The sequence below is a fragment of the Microtus ochrogaster genome, unplaced genomic scaffold (assembly GCF_000317375.1).
Source record: "Microtus ochrogaster isolate Prairie Vole_2 unplaced genomic scaffold, MicOch1.0 UNK26, whole genome shotgun sequence".
Taxonomy (NCBI): domain Eukaryota; kingdom Metazoa; phylum Chordata; class Mammalia; order Rodentia; family Cricetidae; genus Microtus; species Microtus ochrogaster.
In genome coordinates, this window is record NW_004949124.1 from 3,723,408 (window position 1) to 3,743,932 (window position 20,525).

At 50.6% G+C, this 20,525-nt stretch overlaps 1 protein-coding gene across 1 annotated transcript in view; it reads left to right on the plus strand.

Moving 5' to 3' along the window:
* Positions 1-20,525, plus strand: part of Alk (ALK receptor tyrosine kinase) — a 739,399-nt gene that overhangs the window by 684,519 nt on the left and 34,355 nt on the right. Inside the window, exons 14-19 of the mRNA XM_013354040.2 lie at positions 9,016-9,166; positions 14,898-15,029; positions 15,706-15,850; positions 17,535-17,717; positions 18,927-19,025; positions 19,536-19,688. Coding sequence (XP_013209494.2) covers positions 9,016-9,166; positions 14,898-15,029; positions 15,706-15,850; positions 17,535-17,717; positions 18,927-19,025; positions 19,536-19,688 — 863 coding nt within the window. The remainder of the gene's footprint in view (positions 1-9,015; positions 9,167-14,897; positions 15,030-15,705; positions 15,851-17,534; positions 17,718-18,926; positions 19,026-19,535; positions 19,689-20,525) is intronic.

The following is a 20,525-nucleotide window of genomic DNA, read 5'->3' on the forward strand; positions in this document are numbered from 1 at the left end:
AAAAAAGTGTTCCAGAGAAAGTTCTGGGTGCCTTGTAAGTGTTATTCTGGAAAGGATATGAGAAAGTTCCAACCCTCCCCGCCACCCTTAAACATCCCAGAGATTCCAGCCGTTCTTCTGTGCCACACCAAGCAAGCCAGACCTCCCAGCAGAACCTCCATGCATGACAGGGCAAGGAGAAAAGGAGTCCTGGGGAGAAAGGGCCGGAGCAGGCTCAGGACCTACAAGGTGTCTTGTGCCTTGCTGTGGTTATTACCAAGACCCTTCATAGGGAGAAGTGAGTCAGAGGTGCTCTCAGCCCAGAGCAAATCCAAAGCCACACTGAGAATCACTTGTCTCTCCCGCAAAGGTCACCTTCAGGGCATCTTTAGGCAAGACATTGTGAGTCTTGCCCGTTTCCAGATGTACCCAGGTTGTGGACTCTCTTCCCCCGTATCCCGTTTCCTCCCCATCTGAGACACAATATGCTGGTACATACAGGTTTCCATCACAGGGTGTGTGTGTGTGTGTGTGTGTGTGTGTGTGTGTGTGTGTGTGTGTGTGTGTGTGTGTGTTAGGGGTTTCCTGGCCTTTAGGTAGAGAAATCACCTGGAGAAACAAGAGGAGCTAAGGGCAGAATTTCTAAGAATAAATGGTTCTCACACTCACCTGGGTCTCACACTCATCTGGTGCTCACACTCACCTGGGTCTCACGCTCCTTTGGGTCTCATACTCCTCTGGTCCCCTCTCTTCAGTCTGAGGACTTTGCTCTGACTTTTTCAGACCTGCCTTATGTTTTGGAAGAGGCCAGCCAGACCAACTATACTTACTAAATAATAATAATAAATTCATTTCCTATTTATTATTAATCACAGCCTATCTAATTCTAGTGGGGTTCTGGTCTGTATGAAGCACACAGTCTTAGCACACTGTATACAGAACAGCTGCCGAGATCAGATAGCCGTTAACATTTGCCTTGGGAGAGGATCCCCTAGCCCCAGCCTTGTCTGGCCGATGCCTTCCTGGACACATATGCATTACACTTTGAAGTGGTCAAGTTAGTAAAGAGAGAGTTATGATCTGGCCACGTTAAAATGGGAAAACCAAAACAGAAAGGGAGGTTGAGTTTTTGCCTTTGTTGCTGTTGGATACTAGAGCTCAGCTCTAAGACATGTCCCTGCCCTCACCTCATTCCTGACCCTGATGATACTCAGGGCTTTGATGACAATGGCTACCATGGTTATACCAACTTAGTAATCTAAATAGATAGTTTAGTGCTTTGCTTTTTTAGGTCATATAAAAGTGTCCTCAAGTCTAGCGTGTGTGAGGCCCTGGGCTCAATCCCCAGGATGAGAAGACAGGAAGGAGGGAGAGAAGACGGTGAGAGGGGAGAAAAAGGAAGGAAAGGTGGGCAGAGGGGAAGGATGGCAAGTGGGTCCTTTAAACTCTATAGGGAAGACCCGATGATGGAAACACACACACACACACACATATACATACACACACATACATACAAATACACACATACATACACACATATATACATACACAAACACATATACATATGAATATACACATACATACACACATACACATATACACATGCACTTGATATATAGCAGTGTTCCACATAGGGAACTTCCGGTCCTCACGTGGAGGACTTTTTTCTCCTGAGTAATTATTATTTAATAAATACAGTTTCTCTGAAAGGAAAACATAGGCTATTCCAGAGGACTTGAGTTTGGAAAGACAAAGGGTGAAATTGTTTGCCTCGCAAAATCCATCTCTCCTGGAGTGTGGCGCTCACTTAGTACTGTCTGGCTGCTACCTGATGCCTGATGCCATGATGGCTCCACTGGTCAGGGAGTTGGAAATGGGGGCCCGACACTGGCCACTGCTGAGCGCCAAGGTGAGGCCTCCTGGGGCCTCCTCGAAGAGGTACACAGTTGAAACTCTCTTTTTGCTTTGTTCTATTCTGTTTTGTGCCTGCGAGTGAACCTAGAGCCTTGTGTGTGCTAAGTAAGCTAAATTTTTCACTCTTTGAGTCTGGGCTCACTCAGTTTCCCAGGCTGGTCTTGAACCTGCCAGCCTCTTTAGTCTGATGTTCCCAAGAAGCTGGAATTGCAGGCTCCCACTGTCATGCCTGGCTTTCGCTGACTCCAAATTGTATCCTGGGCCTATCTGTGTTATGGAAAATAGCCGCAAAGAGGGAAAGAAAGGGAAACTGGGAAGAGGCAAGGGCCAGGCTCCTATAACAGGCTCCCAGCTTCTCCTTTACACTGGAGCAAGACAAAACTAGCTGGAGCAAGAAAAGACTAGCTGGAGGTCCCAGAGCTGGGATTTCTCCTACCAGGCACCTGTGTACCCAGGTGAGAGCAGAGGGGGGCGTGAGAGGCAGGTAGAAAATGGTGACTGTCATCCAGAAAAGCATCAAAAGCTACAAACTAGGGCAGGAGAACCAGGCATGGCAAAGAGGGACTAGGCCAGGAAGGGCTTGGAAGGTGGGGTGGGAAGAAGTTGGCACTGAAGCCGGATGGGGAGGGGTTAAAGAATCAAGGACCTTGAGTGGCCTCTACTCTCCTAGGGAGCTTAACAGGGAAAGAGAGGTGAGGGCTGGGGGCAGTGGGTAGTCTCTGCTTTGTGGACTTGATTGCGCAACAACGCCTTCCGGAATGTTCCCAGTGGGGGGCTGCAGTGGCTGAAAGTGGAAGGAGGGGCCACAAAAGGAACCTGAATTTGTGCTAGGCAAAGGACAAGAGCCTTAGCCTACTCGTACAGGGAGACGGAGTGCAGTTCTGAGACCTGGGCGAGACCTGGGCGAGTGAGGCAGGAGGGGAGAATGTGGGGGTGGGGGGGAAGGATTGGAGCCACGTGGGGAGGAGTTAATCCAGCGTGTGGAGTCAGCACTCCACAGAAGCCAGGCAGGGCTCTGCTCACTCCCTCTGACTCTCTACTCAATCCCTCTCCCTACTCCAGCCTCCCTCCTCCCAGCTTCCTCCCTCTCTGGGGGCCCAGCATCCTTCTCCACACTCAGTTCCCTCGCATATACTCAAAGATCACATATAAAAAATTTGTCAAACACAGACTGTGGCTCCCGTTATCGGTCTCCCCACCCCCAGCCCCAGTTCACATGCTCTTCAGGAGGTACCAGATCTCAGGTGGAGCTGGCTGACTTGGCCACAGCTGTTTCTGGTGTTCTCCATCAATGACCCTCATTTTCTCACCTGGCTCCAGGGACCAGCGTGCACAGCTGGATAGCAAAATTCAACCAAATCACAGATGGCCCGGAGACCTTTCAGGGGAATGGGGAGCCTCATTGAGCTATGGGACCACTCCTACAAACACGGCACTAAGCTATTGGGGCCATACTATGAGTGCAACACTGAGCTGTAGTCCCTACTGTGTGTCGAACACTGAACCATGTGCTCAGTAGTGACCTATGAGGCCCTTACTATGCGCCCAGCGCAGAGTATGTATTTCAGGACTCAGTGAAGATTGATACTGGAGAGCCTCACAGCCTCTGGGAAGAGCAGATACAGGGCAGGAATTCAATAACCGTCTACGATGCCAATCAAGTTCTAGACAACAGTAGGAGAGATGTCACAGGCATGATGAATTGCTAGAGTAATTGTGCAGATAGTCATCGCACAGAGCCGGGAAAGTCGGAGGTGGGGGACCAGGCAAAGATCAATGAGCTGCAAGAAGAATGGAGTTTGGGTCCAACTTCCACTACCCACCAGCCAATGTGACCTTGAAAGTTGTCTTCCTTCTTCTCAAAGGACAAATCCATCTGCAGCATTAAGGGGTTCAGAGAAAGTCTTTTTTGTGGGAGCGTTGAGTTGTGCAGGCCAGGTGGTGAAGGAAGAAATGGACAGCTCCCCACCAAGGTGCCCACACTCCAAGCTGTAATTTGCTCCTTCATCACTGCCCCCGGGGGAACCCTGACACTTCCATTGAACTGACTGAATCATCAGAAAGCTCCTGCTGGCCATGCCCTCATCTGGTCTTCCAGTAATCCTGTAGACTGTGTGGGCTGGACCATCCCCATTTCATAGGGGAGGAAGCCCGTGGGGGAGGGGCTTGCCAAAGGTCCCACCCCAAGCTAGAGGTAGAGCCCAGAATGAAGTGTGGGTCTGCTGCAACTGGAGAGGGCTACAGATGAGGGGTGTGTTTCTCTGCGTGTGTACGGTGGGGGGAGGGGTGGAGTCCTTGCCTCCTCTTCCCCATCCCATCACCCCTCCTAGGTGGGCGCCATCCCTGCCAACACGCTAAAACCCAACTGTGCTGTTGTTTCAGAATCCAGCAGGCAGCCACTTTGATCCACTACTAATTCTTTATTTAAGAAAGATTCACAACTCAATTACACCAGGTAACAATAGCTCACAGTCAATAACACAAAACACAAGCCCAGCCAACATCCCATCTGACCAGGGGACACGGATTGAGATGAGGAAAAACAAAGAAATTACAGCATCAACGCGTTTGGAGTGCTAGCTTGCAATTTCCAGTAAATTGGAATCACTGCGAGTCATTTTCCCCACTTGACTGGCAGGTATATTAATTTCTCGTCATTTGTCAACCATCAAAAGTAAATTGTTTACCGGGTTTGGAGAGAGCATGTCAGAGGCGGGGCCGTGGTGGTTATTCTGGCGTGGTTTGGCATGGGAGGATTCCCTGAATCCAGGCTCTGGAACACTGAGCCAATGGGAGCTTTATCAGAGGACAGTTCCAGGTGAAACTGGACAGGATTGGACCCAGGACCTCTGGCTGTGCCCTGATCTACCCAGCTCCCCACTCTCATTTGCTCATCCCTTCTGCCTCCCAGGAGTGACCCCCAAGAAGAGCACAGGCTGGCAGGGGTGCTCCTCCAGCCCTCAGTTAGGTTCCATATAGAATTCTCACCATCACCAATATTATTATTCTCATCCCCCCTTTTAAACTACCAAAGGGCCCAGAGAAGGAAGGTAATTTGTCCAAGGTCACACAGCTATTGAGTAAGACTGATAAAGCCAGGACAAGAAAGTCAAAAGCAAGACGCCTCCACCATGAACTTGAAGGAGGCAGTGGTTTGATCTCATCCAGTGCAGGGTCAGCACCTAGAAGGAGGAGCTGCACCGTCTAGGTGCTCCCTGCCCTGAGTGTTAGGGGGAAAAAATCCCAAGACAAGCCGCTCCTCTGGCGCAAAGAAATCAGATTAAACCAAACTAAAATGTCCATGTTTTATTAAGTACAGCGCTCTCCGGTGCCCGAGAGCAGGGGAGACAGAAAAGCAGGGAGCGCATGCAAACCCGGACCACGTGTTCCTTCTCTGGGTGCCCACTTAAATACCCTGTGGGAGTTCAAATCCTGGCATGCTGGGATTTGGAGTCCAGACCAATGCAGCTCCCAGGCCAGGGGGCTGGGATGGATGCCAGGGGCTAGGGTGACACTCGGAACTTACCACTGAGGAGCAAGGCTGGGATTGGCTCCAGGTTTAAGTGAAGGCAAGCCCTGGTTTTTCTCACTGTCACACGTCACTCTGAGGCAGAGCCAAACTTAGAGTATTAAGAAAGTTAAGCTCTAGGTTTCAGGCCTTGGGGAGAGGAGGAAGCATCCACATCTTCCCAAAACCTCCACAATCCCCTAAACACTGAGTTCCTAACTCAGAAATGTGTGTCTGAGGCCACCACCGGGAGTAAGTGCCACTCACTGACACCTGGTGGTCAAGCTTTGCTATTGACTCTGAAGACCCTGCCTTGGCCTTGCCTAGACTAATAGCTTTTCCTTCAGTGGTGGGAGAGGAAGCTCCTTCATGTCAGCTCGGTTTGCTCAGACCACACAGCCAGTACGTCCAGGACTAGAGCCAGTGAATGGCTCATAGCTCAGGGCTCTTGCCAGCCCACCTCACTGCCAAGAACTGAGCTGAGATCTGGAGGGAGGTGGTGGAGTTTGGATCACTGGAAGAACAGGAGAAACAAGAAGGCAGGCCCGGGAGGTGGGGGGGGATGAAGTCAGGAACAAACAACTTCCGAAATACAATAATTTGGCTAAATTTAAACCTGTGAAAGAGTTCAGAATGATTCATAATGCATGCAGATTGATGCAAATGAGTATGCAAATGACGCAGGCAGAAATGAGCTGCCTACCTCTCTGCAGTGAGCAGGATGGAGCAGGACAAGGCCTTAGGCAGAAGTTTTCCAGGCAAACCCCATCTCGGGGTGGAAATGAGACCTTTTCATGCAACCCGACCAAGCCCTAGAAATCATCTTTCAAAGCCAATATTATCATTATCTCTTTTTTATATTGCTAAGAAACTGGGGCTCAGAGGGGGAAGGTGATCTGCCCAAGGTCACACAGCTATTGGGCAAACAGGACAGAGCTGAGGCCTCCTGCACATTTCCATCCTGAGACTGTCCTTCTCTGGAAGCCACGCTGCCTACTCCACAGTCCTCTGCTCACGTTTCTCTTAGCTGAATAGTTCTGTCCCTTCTCCCCTTCCACCAACGAGCCCCGCCCCCGCCTCTGCTTTTTGCCATCCTCACACCTTTGTCTCTCCCTCTCTCTCTTTGAGACAGGATCTCAGGGTAGTCTAGGCCGGCCTGAAACTATGTAGCTGAGGATGGTCTTGAACTTCCCATCCTCCTGTCTCCACCTCTCAGGTGCTGGAATTACAGATACATGCCCCTGCGCCTGGCTTTAGGCAGTGCTGGGCATCGAACCCAGGGCACATGTGTGCTAAACAAGCCTAACTACATCCCCAGCCCACTCCTCTTGTCTATCCCTCCCATCTTCCCAATCCAGGGCATGTGTGTGCATGCGAATGTGCGTCCCCATGTATGTGAGTCTCTGCACAAGACTCACGCAGAGATCAGAGGAGAACACTTATTCTCTTGAGACAGGGTCCCTTACTGAGTCTAGAACTATGGGGGCAGCCCCAAAAGTTCCAGCGATCCTCCTTTCTCCACCTCCTAACCCCACAGTGCTGGAGTTACAGGTGTGAATTCGAACTCATATCCCTAGGTGTGCACAGTGAGCTCTCTCTCTTATCTGCTGAGCCTTCTTCTCGGCTCTCTCTTGTTCATTTGCAATGTATCAAGGTGGTTGAAGGTCAGAAGGAATTGGTGTGTGACTTCTTGGGCCCCTCTTCATTAACATTCATGTGTCTCCCAGCTGCACACATGGGAGAGAAAGAAGTGGACCTCAGTCCACCACTGGCCAGCTGTGCGGCCTCAGCTGGCTTCATCTCCCTGAGCCTCAGTGTCCTCGTCTTTCAAATGAGATTAGTCACCTTTACCTCGCACCAGCATGTGCCACAACAGGCACATCAGAGCATGTGCCCTTCCTTCTCCAAACCTACAACCTCGCCTTCCCCAACACGAGCCACCAGCTGCCGCTGGACATCAGAGAGGCTCCCTGCCTCTTCACGTCCGATCATACAAGCCCTGACTCATATTGTCTACTCTTTGGTCTTGTCTGAGAGTCCTCCCATCTGTCACCCCCCCAGCACAAAGTCACCTTCAGACCTCCAGTTCACCCCGGTGCCTCCACCTCTGGCACCTGTCAGTCCTCTGGCCTCCTGGCTCTGAGAATCCATATTCTCTGTGGACATTTGCTGCACCCATCATCGCCATTACGTCATCTCTCTTTGTTTTGAATGACCATATGGGTTTGAAAGGGAGTATGATGCTACTCCTCTACCTGAAAAGAGGCTGAGTCCCCAAAGGGGGCACCAAAGCTCTAGTCTCGGAGCCCCACAGCTGCCTCCACAAGAGAGAGCCACCCACTCATATGGTGAGGTCTCTTTGCATTTCCCAGTTTCTTCAGAAGCTCTTGCAGAACCTGGAACCCATCTCAGGTCTTAGTCTGATGCCCATCCCAGCATTTAAGAAATGCAAGCAGGTGCCTGAGTGGCCAACTCAGTCATGAATGCCAGATTCCACTTGCGTTGCATGGAGAACCCAGGTTCTTATCTGTTGTTTTAGAAAGCAGCCACCGTTGCATTAGAAAACAGCTGTCCCCAGGACTGTCCCTGCAGAAAGGACCTGAACTGCACCTTGAGAGAGACTTGAGGGCAGGTCTCTACATGTTGGGAACACTGGGTGTTTACAGAGCCATTGGAATGGGGACAAAGCTGCCTTCCATCTCTTGCTGGCTTCTCATTAACAAACCTTGCAACTGAACACACGGGGACCTGAGAACCCTCCCTGGGCCCCTGGCAACTGTCTTCAGGGAGGCATTTGTTAGTGTTTGTCAGTCGATACGCTGACTGTCTTCAAGACATTTTATTCCTCTGCCACCGTTCACAAATTGAGCCCCCCCCCATCCTTGCTTGGCTTCATCTCAGCCATCTCAGAGGCGGTGGCAGATCTAATCCCACGTCCCCACTCTCTGTTTTTATTTTCATCGTGATCAGTTGTTCCTTGTCTGCACAGATTGCTCCAGGAGGAGGTACTGATGGGATGGGATAAACAATCTGGGCTGATAAGTACCCTCTCCTCGGATGATGCTCCCTGTTTTGGGGCCCCGAGGAGAGACTTTCAAACTTCATACCAAGCCAGTTTCCGCTAGCTGCTACAGCGGTTCACACCCATTAACAACAAACACTTACTGAGTGCCTATTGTGTAGCAACCCTGGGGACTTCAAGGCTGAATTCCTTTATCATCCACAACACTTGTGGGATAAGAGAGCGGGTCTTTTCTTTTTCCAGTTATATATTAGAAACAGAGAGGCTGTTTGTCTAGGGTCTCATGGTCTTTTGATTCTGGATTATGAAATCCCGTCCTGAATAGGGTCTAGGTGCTCAACCCCTTCCCAAACCTGCTCCCTCCCTATCTCACCCTCTTAAACATCTGGCTAACCCTTCACCTTCCTGCCTTCCTAACTCTGTGACTGAGTGATTCCACCACCCCAACCCCGCACTTGGACTGCGACTGCTTTCTCCCAACAATGGGGAGTGATCTCCTTCCTGGAGAGGTGCTTGGGTCCCTGAAAACCCATGGGTTGACAGGTGGCTGGGGATTGGTCTCCAACCACCATCATGTTTTCATCTGTTGCAGCATCTCAGGCTACGGAGCAGCTGGTGGGAAAGGCGGGAAGAACACCATGATGCGATCTCATGGCGTGTCTGTCCTGGGCATCTTCAACCTGGAGAAGGATGACACGCTGTACATCCTTGTTGGCCAGCAAGGGGAGGATGCCTGTCCCAGGGTAAGCACCCAGAGCAGGGGCTTGTCCCAGCACCAGGGCAGGTGTGACCTCTTGGAGGACAGTAACCTCCCATGATCCTTCTGGGGGACTTACATTCAAAGTCTTGCACCAGCTCCACCTGTGAGTCCCCCTCCTTTCCTAGGGCCATTTGATGCATGAAGACACAGGGAATGTAGGCCCATGGGAGTTTTATAGCCCTACAGGAACCATGGCTGAAGCTTGGGTCTCATAACTGACTTAAAGCCAAAGGTCTGAATCCTAAGTTGACCAAGGGAAGATGTTCTTCACAGAAGTAGGAGAGGGAGCCCCCTTCTAAATGCTCTGGCTGACACTCTGTTGTGCTTTATTTAGCCATATTATTATGAATAGTGAGAAAAATTAAAAGACTCTATGTTCACTCAAAAATTAGACATATGACCACATCTCAGTGTACATACAAGAAGCAAAAAAGTGTCCTGAAAGATTCAGCTCCAGTAGCTGTGCTTCTTGGGATGACACTGGATTGGGGTGGCCACAAATAGTGTCCGAAATGATACAAAAAGAATGTTTTGGGGCCTTGGATGCAACTCAGTTGGTAGAGTGTTTGCTTAGCTTGCACGAGTTTGTGGGAAAGGGGGGAGGTTGTTTGATTCCCTGAGCATGGTGGAGCTCATCTGTAACCCCAGCATTTGCGAGATGGAAGAAGGAGAATCAGAAGTTCAAGGTCATTTCAAGGTCAGCTTTGGCTTTGGGGTTTGAAGTCAGCCTGGGATTCATGGACACAGAAACCCCTAACTCAAATATATGTAAAACCTTCAAGGCCCATTCCTAATGTCCTGCTTCCCCCAGCTAGGCCCCACCCCCTAAGCACCCCACCACTTCCAAAACAGCATCTTCAACAGGGAAACAAACATTCAGACTATAAGCCCGTAGGGGATGTTTCAGAATTAAACTTTATACTCCCATTTTATAAATGAGGAAGGGGAGAGAGGAACCATGAAGGTGAAAGAACTTGCCCAATGTCATTCACAAAGTGGCCCAGAACTCAAGAGCATTTGTTTTGGCTGCATTCTACACTTGTCTGAGCCTTTGTTTCTGTGACCTTTTCCACTTATACAGCCCATTGCTGAACAAGCCTCTGTGATCGCAAAGACAGCCTGGCTTTGTGTTTCTAACCCCGCTGGGGTGTCTACCAGTCAAAGACAAGTCCAACAGCAGAATCTGAGACAGCCCAGAGCAGTTGAAAGACAGTGCGGACTCACTAGAGAGCAGCTAGGGAAGCCCCAGACACCCCCAGCTGTCTGGCTCTTGCCTCACCAGTGTTAGCAAGGTGGCAAGACCCTGGCAGTGCTGGCTATGCTGGCAGGAACTCAGGCCCCAGGATGGCAGATTATCCTGCTTGCGTCAGGCTAATGCCTCCCTGAGGCATAGCTTTGCTGGATCCTGGGAGGACAGACAGGAAGCAGGGACTACCAAGAAAGCAGTTCAGTTCCACCAAGAAACTCGGCTCCAAAGAGTCAAGTGATGGACTGTGAGTTCAGGGGGCAGCAAGTTCTCACTTCCTGGTACCCCACTCCTCCCTGCGTTAGCACAACACTGGAGGATCTAGCATGGTGTGTACAACCTCCCGTCTGAGAAATGCCTCCACTCCAACTTTTATTTAGGAATTATAATCAGGATTTTGCAGGCTGTTATAATATATTAAGTCATTAAATTACATACTGCTGTAATTTTCACAGGAATTTATTGAGTGCTAATGTAATTCTTTCATCTAAGTAGAAAGATTGCATTGACTTCTGCAAGGGACTTTTACTTGATTGGATTGTAATCAGTTATGTCTTTTCACAGGACTGTGTCCTTTTTTTATTTAATTCAATTGTAATCTACTTGCTCCTCTAGGTTGCTGCACTTTATCATTCTTATTAATCAACCTACTTGTTCTCAAACTTTGTGGATGCATAGGGAGCATTCCCAAGAGGACAGGAGAAGGCCATCTCGGTCCTGAGCAGAGGGAAGCGCCCAGTGTTGGTCAGCCAGGCATGCCATGCACACTTGGCATGGGAAGGGTCTTCCTGGTTCCTCTACACCTTCCCTGTGGGTCCTTAGGCAAGAAGGACCTGCTGTCTTCAGGCATTGTCTCCACTTCCAATTTCCACTAGGAAAAAACAAAACAAACGAGAATGAAGTAAACTCTAAGAACTGAGCTACTACAGTTTAGCTGGTCTAACTGCCCTCTACCTGGTGCCTGGCCATCCCAAGCTCCTGGAATAGGAAGTTGGCTCCAGCTGCTGCTGGAAAACACCTCTGCACAGACAGACAGAGAGAGAGAGAGACAGACAGACAGACAGAGACGGAGAGAGAGACAGAAAAAAACAGGAAGAGAGACAAGCAGAGACAGACAACAGAGAGATCGAGAGATAGGGACAGAGAGAGGCACACAGGGAGCCAGGCAGAAACAGAGAGATCCTGTTTCCTACAAGGTCTTGCCTCCTAGCGTGGAGTTCTAAACCAGGCTTCTTCCACAAAAGCACTACCGGCATTTTAGCGTAGAGTTTCTATATTGCAGCGAGGGGCCTGCCCCTTGTTGCCTGTGGTGTTTAACAGCAACCTCCTCCTCCTCCTCCAGCAACAACAAGCAAAATGAGCCTCCTGGAAATCCCCGCTGGCCCCTGGATGGCAGAGTCACTAAGCTAACTGCCAGGCCCCATACTCTCACCCATCAACTACCAGGAAGCCCAGTGCCTGAGCCAGACAGTCCTCTGTTCATTCAAAGTGATTCCACAGACATATACTGAGTCACTGTGTGTGGTATCCATCATTCTAGGAAAGTGAACAAGGGAGATCCTTGCACATAACTTACACACAAAACACTTTCCTTCCAGCAAAGAAAGGAGTTGGCCAAGGCCCAGTCCCTGAGGTGAGGGTGTGCCTGTGCATCTGAGGGGAGGAGGAGAGGAGCAAGCAGGTAGATAAGAGAAGAGGGCCAAGGAAATAGACTGGGCCAGGCCACTATAATGGCACATTCCACATCCTCACAGCCAAATGATGATATAATAGAATGTGCCTGCAAGGTCTCACTGTGACTGCACCGTGAAGCTTGGATCTCACAAGGACAAGGAGTCAAGTACCAGAGTCAAAGGCTACTTCATTCATCCAGCAAGAAATGCTGGTGGCTTAGCCCAGAGTGGCCAAAGCGGAGGTGGTGGAAAGTGATTGGATCCTGGGCATGTTTGGAATGTGAAATTCATAGGGGCTTCCTGCCTGATTATATGAAGAACTGAGAGAAAGAAAGGTCAAGAGAAAGGTCAAGAGGGACTCCAAGGACTAGGATTGAGTAGCTTCTGTCACATGCCGGAGAATGCTGCAGAAGGGACAGCTTGGGCTGGACTCACGCCTAAAATCCCAACAAGTTTGAGGTCAGAAGCCTGAGCTACATCATGAGTTCTAGGGTAGCCTCAATTACAAGTGAGACTGTAAAACAAACAAAAACAAAAAACCAAAAAACAAAACTCAACAGATTTTGTGGCAAGGTCAGGAGGTCAAGGTCAGATACACTGACTATGGTGATCTAGTAGACAACGGGAGATGGCAGGTGGACAACACCGATAGATCTCTGGGGTTTAAAAGAGAGGTCCAGGGAGGAAGATATCAGCCAGCATCGAGTTCAAACAAGGGCTGAGGTTGCCTATGGCGTGATAAACAGAGGTGTGGAGGAACTGAGGATGAGCCCTGGATCCCCAGCATTTAGAGATTAGAAGGAAAAGAAGAGGAGGGAACAAGTAGCCAGGGAGGGAAGAGGGACGTGGGGCAGGGGACATCTAGGAATCAGGGGATGTGCAGTGTCTCCACCAGAGCGGCTGCTAAGTCAGAGGGATGCTAGCTGAGAACGGATCATTTCTTGGGTGCCCTCTGCCCTGGTTTCAAGGGCTACATGGAGCAGGCACATGAAAGACTGGCCATCTCGAGCCCCACTGTTCTTGCCCAACACTGTATCCAAAGTCCCTAAAATCAGTTCTCTCAGAAAAAGCATCCCCAGGATGTGGAGGTCACACTGCTAGCTGCTGGAGCAGAGTCAGGTGTGGAAGTCAGTCTTCTGAGCTCTGCTGGTCCACTCCAGGCAACCCTTTGGTTTATAGGTGGAGGAGACTCCAGGTCCCTGAGAGCCTCGCGAAAGTACTGCTCACCCGGCAGCCCCCATGCTCTCCCTCTCCCCCTGCACCCAGCCTTAGGGCAGGCTTGCTGCCACTCATCCCTGTCCCAGGATTCTCCCTACAGCTCTGGGCATCGCTACCTACACACGAGAGAAGTGTTTAGCTCTACCCCAGCAGTCCAGGACTTTCCATGCACACTAAATCCAGTCTAAGAAATGTCAAATTATTTCCATCATTAAATCCAAAATGCCATAAAACAAATTGCATCTCGGCTGTTTATCTGGAAATTTCTCAAGTACTCACTGCCGGCACTCCTGCATTCTTTAGCATATGGAATGGCTCAAGATGGATTGCCGTGTCCACTGGCTGGTTATACAGCGGCGTTTGATGAAAATTTGATGTTTTATTGGCTTTTATTCCATTAAGTGAAAGGAAAGTAATTTTCTTCTGAGGTCATTCTGGTGTTTAGAGAATTCATCTGAGCTGCAGCAGCCAAACCAGGTGTGACTGTTCTTCAGCCGGTAGACTCCTCCTTCCAGGATCCCAGGGTTCTGTGTTCCAGACATTCCAGCATGGTCACTCCCACATCCCACCAGGAGCCTGTGGGGCCCAGAGGTGAATCGAACGAAATGCTAACTCAACCATCTCCCCATCCTTACTTAACAAGTGTGACACTCAATGGTAGTGACTCACCTCCAAATACGGTTGTTGCTGTGATGTCACTGTTTCCATCCCACACCTAAAGACCACTGGGTCTCCCAAAGTGGTGCTGAGTATAGCTGTCGGATCCCGAGGTCGGCTCCCTCTTCCACATGGCAGCCAAAAGACTCTACCCTCTTCCTGGCCCTCCATGTTGGAGATTTCTAGAAACAAGAAATGGGACATTAGGTAGGAGGGATGAGATGTCTAAGATGGAGACATGACTTTCCCAAAGGGGATCCGAGAATGAAAATTCCTCTACTGGGTTTTGTTTATTTGTTCTGTATTTATTTTTAATTCTCTGCATAGTAGTACTGCAGAACTGAAACTTGAGAGAGGGCTTCTTGACTCTCCACTCCCAAATCTAATTCTGACTATCCACGAGGCCCCTTGCCATGACCAGGCTGCTTGTCTAACCCTTGAAGTTAACCCAATTCATGTGCCCTCCACCCTGTCCCACAGCCCAGGGTCTTCTTCAGCATCCACAGGATCCTCACCGGTCCGTCTGGACTGAGTTAGACTTGGCTTAGCAAGAGAGCCTTAAGCCTTTCCCACACACCCCACTTATCTCCTTTCCTGCGGGTCATGCTACTCTTTCCTCTTGGGATGACCCGAATTCCCTTCTCTGTCCTGAATCCTTTCCTGCACTACAGAGCCCACTAGAAGCCCCCTCCTGCAGGCAGTCCTCAAGCTGCAATCCATCCCCCTAGCTTCTCATAACATTTGTATGCACGCTGGCCTCGTGGCCTTTCTCAACACTGCACAAAGCGTTTGTGTGGATTTGTTTTCGTCTTTTCAATTCAACTGTAAGCTGTTTGACACGTGATCAGAACCCACCTTCAGCATACAAGGTCCAGGTCTTGGGCACAAACCCAACGAGGTGGTTTGTTTCGTTGGCACAGGCGAACCAACTAATCCAGAAAGTCTGTGTTGGCGAGAACAACGTGATAGAAGAAGAGATCCGAGTCAACAGAAGCGTGCACGAGTGGGCAGGAGGAGGTGGAGGTGGGGGTGGAGCCACCTACGTGTTTAAGGTGAGGTCTCCTCTGAAAGATGAAGCAGTGACTTTTGCCCACCATGATGTTATAGTCCCAGAACAAACCTAAATAGGAACCCCCGGCATGTTCTATGTCAAGTTAACGACAAGAAACCATGCCCAGAGGGAGTTCAGGTTTGCCTACCCAAGAAAGGCTATCCAGGCGCGCTACACCTAGTCTTTGCCTTCAGGGCTCCTTGTCTGCCCAGACCAGGCAGAATTTTCTAACACTTCCTAGGCCAGGCTGAAAGCAGAGTTTCTTGCTGGGTGCTCCCCTTGGAGATAGCAATGCTAAGGGCTTACTCTTCAGCTTGTGGGGGTCCAAGAGATGACTGAAAGTATAGAAAAGCTTCTTTCTAATCACTAGCAACAAACCTTCAAGGACTTCAGAGAAGGGGTTGGGGAAATGATTCTCCAAGATCCATCCATTTGTAACCTAAGAGGTGGGTGCCCTAGTGGGCTTGCATCACGGATTGGACTCGAACTGATATATATAGCAACTGATCAGAGAAGGTTACTATAACATCAACTTGGGGCTCTCAAACCCCCACAAATGGAAAAGTCACCCCACTGGTCTGCACATTGTTAAATTTAAGCATTGAAACTGGGGCATAGCATCTCCCTAACGGATGCCTAGCTCGGTCTCTCCATCTCTGAATGTCTCCCCCGGGCAGATGAAAGATGGAGTACCTGTACCCCTGATCATTGCAGCTGGCGGTGGTGGCAGGGCCTATGGGGCCAAGACAGACACGTTCCACCCAGAGAGACTGGAGAATAACTCCTCAGTTCTAGGGCTGAACGGCAATTCCGGAGCCGCAGGTAAAGCCCCACCCTCTCCCAGAAATCTCTCAGGGACCCTGAAGGCATCGTTGTCACTGTTCCCATTGATGCCAATATCAAGGGAAAGGGGGCACGCATCACCCTGCTGCCTCTGAAGCTATCTCGCTAGCTTGAGGCTTGCTGACTAACCCTAGGAAGATCCAGCACCCCAACCCTTCAGTTTCTAGAGCTGACAACCCCCCACACACACACACACACACGCACACACATACACACATACCTTGCCAGAGGGCCTCAACCCAGATTTGCTTGCTATTGTCATGAATTGGAGGGTGTTACCCATCTGGGCTCCACTTTGGAAGCCTGGTTCCCTAGCACTAGCATCTGGACATCTTTACCAGAAACCCTGACTCCTTATGCCTTTCTACTGCGCTGCTCTCTCTGGGTCAGTGGGACCTCGGCCAGGTCTGGTAGGTTAACTCCTACAGTCCCAGGGGGTCCACTCATGAAGTGACTCTATTCCTTCTGCCTGGGTTTCCAGATCCCACTGAGATCATCTATTGGAGTCATTGGGTTAGGTGTCGATGGGAATGTCATATGGAAGAATAAGGGAGGGGAGGGCACTGGACTCTCTAGGGCCAACAGGAGATGGTCCTTGGAATCAAGTGCTAGGGGCCATATACAGCCTCAATTCTGTCATTAGTTCCCTTTCCAAGAGCTAAAAGAAGCCCCTGGGATTCCCAGACACATTTCAAGTGATTACCACTATCATGGGGCATCACCCATCCCGGCTGAGCTTCTCTATAGCACTGAAGCAGGCTGAGCCAGGCAAGGGGCAGCCAGCAAGCAAGAGTTCTTCCTGTCACACCTAACTGGCTCCACACTTCGCACTTGGAGGGATGTTTCAAGCACTCACTCTGGAGGCTCTAACATCAGTGCTCAATGTGATTTCAGTCTCACTATCTCTAAGTCACAGGTGGGGCAACTGAAGCTCAGAATCCCCGGGGAGGTCCATGTCCTGGATTTTACATCCAGCAAACAGTGAAACCCATGGAACTAGTTAGATCCTGAGCCTGCAAGAAACCAGTGCAGTGACCCAGTAGAGCAGGGTCCCAGAAATCTCTCGGGAACCCTGAAGGCATCATCGTCACTGGGCACTGAGTGATGGAAGCTGTTCCCATTGATGCCAATATCAAGGGAAAGGGACGGACAGGCATCATCCTCCTGCCTCTGGAGCTATCTTGCTGGCTTGAGGCTTGCTGACTAACCCTATGAGGGCCCAGGACCCCAAACCTGCAGGTACTCACCAGTTGGCCACCGAGACAGTGGACCACAGGTCTCGTTAAGACGGAAACAGTTGCGTGAAAGTACACCTTCAAGGGGTGGCAGCCATGCAGTAAGAAGTCCCACCATCATTCTGCCTGTCCCCAGTGTCCCCCAAATACCTACTGGAGTACACTGCCTACTCCTGAGCTAGAGAGGCCTGCCAAGAAGCAGGGCACCAAGCCCCACAGCTGTATAGGCCCAGGGTGTGGCCTAAGCAGTATCCCTAGTGCCAACAGCATGCTACTCCTAGCTTCCACCATGAACTAGGCCCCGGAACAGAGCCAATGGGAGTATCCCCACCAACCAGCTTCCACCACACCCTCTTTCCACCTTCCCCAGCTCTGTTCCCCCTCCAATCCCTCCAGCTCCTCAGCAAGACCTCTCATCTCTCCCACAGGTGGTGGAGGCGGCTGGAATGATAACACTTCCTTGCTCTGGGCCGGAAAGTCTTTGCTGGAGGGTGCCGCTGGAGGACATTCCTGCCCCCAGGCCATGAAGAAGTGGGGGTGGGAGACAAGAGGGGGTTTCGGAGGGGGTGGAGGGGGGTGCTCCTCAGGTGGAGGAGGCGGAGGATATATAGGTAAAGATGATTCGTGTTCTAGGTGTCACTCTTTCCCCCCTCTTAGTCCTAGGCTCCTCCCTCCCTGTCACCTCCCTGCCACCCCCCTATACCCCCAGTGTGGACTGTGATGTGACTGCACGCTCCCCCCACCCCTGCCTGGCTTGGGCCCGCCAGAGGCAGGGTGTTGGCTTCTGAGCCAGCATTCTGCCTCCAGGCTTGTGTAGAAGCAGCATCAAGATCCTATGTGATCCTTGGTCCCTCACCCCTTCAAAGCTGAACATGAAGTGTTTGGCTTTTCAGATGGCTGCGTAAGCCACCACAAGGATCAGGCAGCCCTGGAGAGCAGACTCTTTTAGCCCCTACTGCTCCTTTTGGGGTTCCTGGTCAAGCCAGCATTGACGGGAACCGGTCTGCAGTTTCATGGGCTTCCCGCTCTCTGTTTTCTGCCCAGCCCGTTAGCTGCTACAGAGCGGGGCTATCCACTGGCGGGTGGGAACCTCTCCCAGAAGCCACCTCCAGGCATCTTCATCCCAAACCTGCAGCAAACAGCCTGCTGTTGATCTCCCCCACTGCCTTGGGAAGAGCTAGCAGCTAAGAACCTGGCAGATGATCCCTCCCACCCTCCCCCAGAGTAGGATACACTGCATGCCCGCACTGTGACGTTCGTGTCTGTGTTTCGCTTTGTCGCTGTGTGAAAAAATGCTTGTGCTAACCACACAAGCTTCCTTTCCAAGTTTTGGGGTGGATGGGAGGACCCCAGGGGGGGGAGCCCCGAGATCACCCAGTCCCAGATGAAAGGAGGGACAGGAGCCTGAAGGCACAGCAGCTAATCTCCCCCTCAACCCTGGCCCATCTTGACCCCCAAGTGTCTGGAGAGCAACTTCTCCAAGCCATAAGGATGCACCCCAATTTCAAGAGACTAGAACCTTCTAGGCTCTTGTTCACTTGTTTCACTTAGTACTGGGACCTCATCAGTGTGGTAGAGACTCCCCTGGATGATCTGGCCCCAACCTGGAGAGGAAACTGACCCACACACCCAACATCTGCAGGGCTAAACCAAAGTGCAGTCTCTGTGCCTGGAACCTCCCTTCCCTCTCCACCTCCCCACCCCACAGGCCCCCCAGTGACCCACGGCTTTGGCAAAAAATGCGTGCTTGTTAATGTGCATGTGTGTTGAGACTTGGGCACCCACCTTTTGGGGTTCAACTCTTCTCTGGTTTGCCACAGGTGGCAACGCAGCATCAAACAATGACCCTGAAATGGATGGGGAAGATGGGGTTTCCTTCATCAGTCCATTGGGTATTCTGTACACCCCGGCCTTAAAAGGTACCCCCTCTACCAGGTGACAGTACAAACTTAAGCCACTTCTTCCACCAAGCCAACACCTGGACTTTATTGGCATGGGTCAGGACGCCAAGGCATGGGCTACAGGCTGCTTTATGATACAAGTCTTCATATAGCTCATCTTATCATATTTTCTGGAAGTTGGGGTATGTGGTTGAATGTAGGGAGAGGGAGAATGTGGACCACCAGGCAGGCAGGTCCTAGAAAATGACCCAAGAGTAGCTAGAACACCTGTACCAATGTCAGAGCCCTGAATTGGGATCTCTCACTTACACAGAGACAAACGTACATCCCCAATCTCAGCTCTGCTCACCAGGGGCCTCAAGATGCTTCACCAAATAGACACGTGCTTGGAGTGGCAGAGGGACCTGGGACAGGGAGAATCTCAGCAAGGAGCCAGAGATAAAGTTCAAAGTTGGGGAGCTGAGGGTACAGGGCGACCGATCTTCCTGTTAATCCTGAGACTGCTCCTCCCCTCCCCCTTGTCACCAGTGATGGAGGGCCATGGGGAAGTGAATATCAAGCATTATCTAAACTGCAGTCACTGTGAGGTAGACGAATGCCACATGGACCCCGAGAGCCACAAAGTCATCTGTTTCTGTGACCATGGGACCGTGCTGGCTGACGATGGTGTCTCCTGCATTGGTAAGGAACAGCAATGGGAGATGGGAAGAGGGCCAAGGCTTGAGCCAACTGAACAAGCCCAGCTGGTTCCTAAGTGTCTTGCCCCTCTCTTGCTCATGTTCTGGTAACTGAAAAAAAAAAGAGACCTTGTACAAAAGGTGGGTCATCACACCTGAAGGGGGTCTCAGAATCGCCTATGCCCTTCCCTCAGCCAGGAGACAAAACCTCCGACATCTTCACCAAGGGGCTAGGCATTCCTTCTCCACCCAAGTACCCAGCAACAGGGCTTGGTTTAAGGAGTTTCAGAGCCAGGTCCATGCCTTTGAGCTTCCGGTATATGGTTCCTGACTGGACCCAGCCTTAGCACACACATTCCATAAGGATGCTTCTGTCTTTGAGACTTCTCCAGATTCAAGAGCTAGTTGTTCTGATCACACAGATAGAGCCCTAAGCCTGTTTGCCACGCTGGAATCCCTCTTCTACACATGCTCCAAGTCTCCCCTGAGACATGTCCAAGTCAGTCCAGGGCTTACAGCCCTGTAATCCCAGTAGAAACAGAAGAATGGAAAGTTCAAGGCCTGTCCGCCACAGAGGGAGTTCAAAGCTAGCCTGGGTAACTTAATCAAAGCTCATCTCGAAATAAAAAATAACAAAGATCTGGGGATGTAATTCAGTGGTACAGTACCTGCCAGATGTACACTAGACCCTGAGTTCAATCCAAAGGGAGATTGTGGGTGGAAGAAGGGAAAAAAGGAAAAGAGAAAAATATATATGAAGAAAATGGAGAGGAGTCTGGGAAGGGTAGGGAAGAGGAGGTGAGGAAGAAGGAGAAAGGAAGGGGGAAGAAGAAAGAGAAAA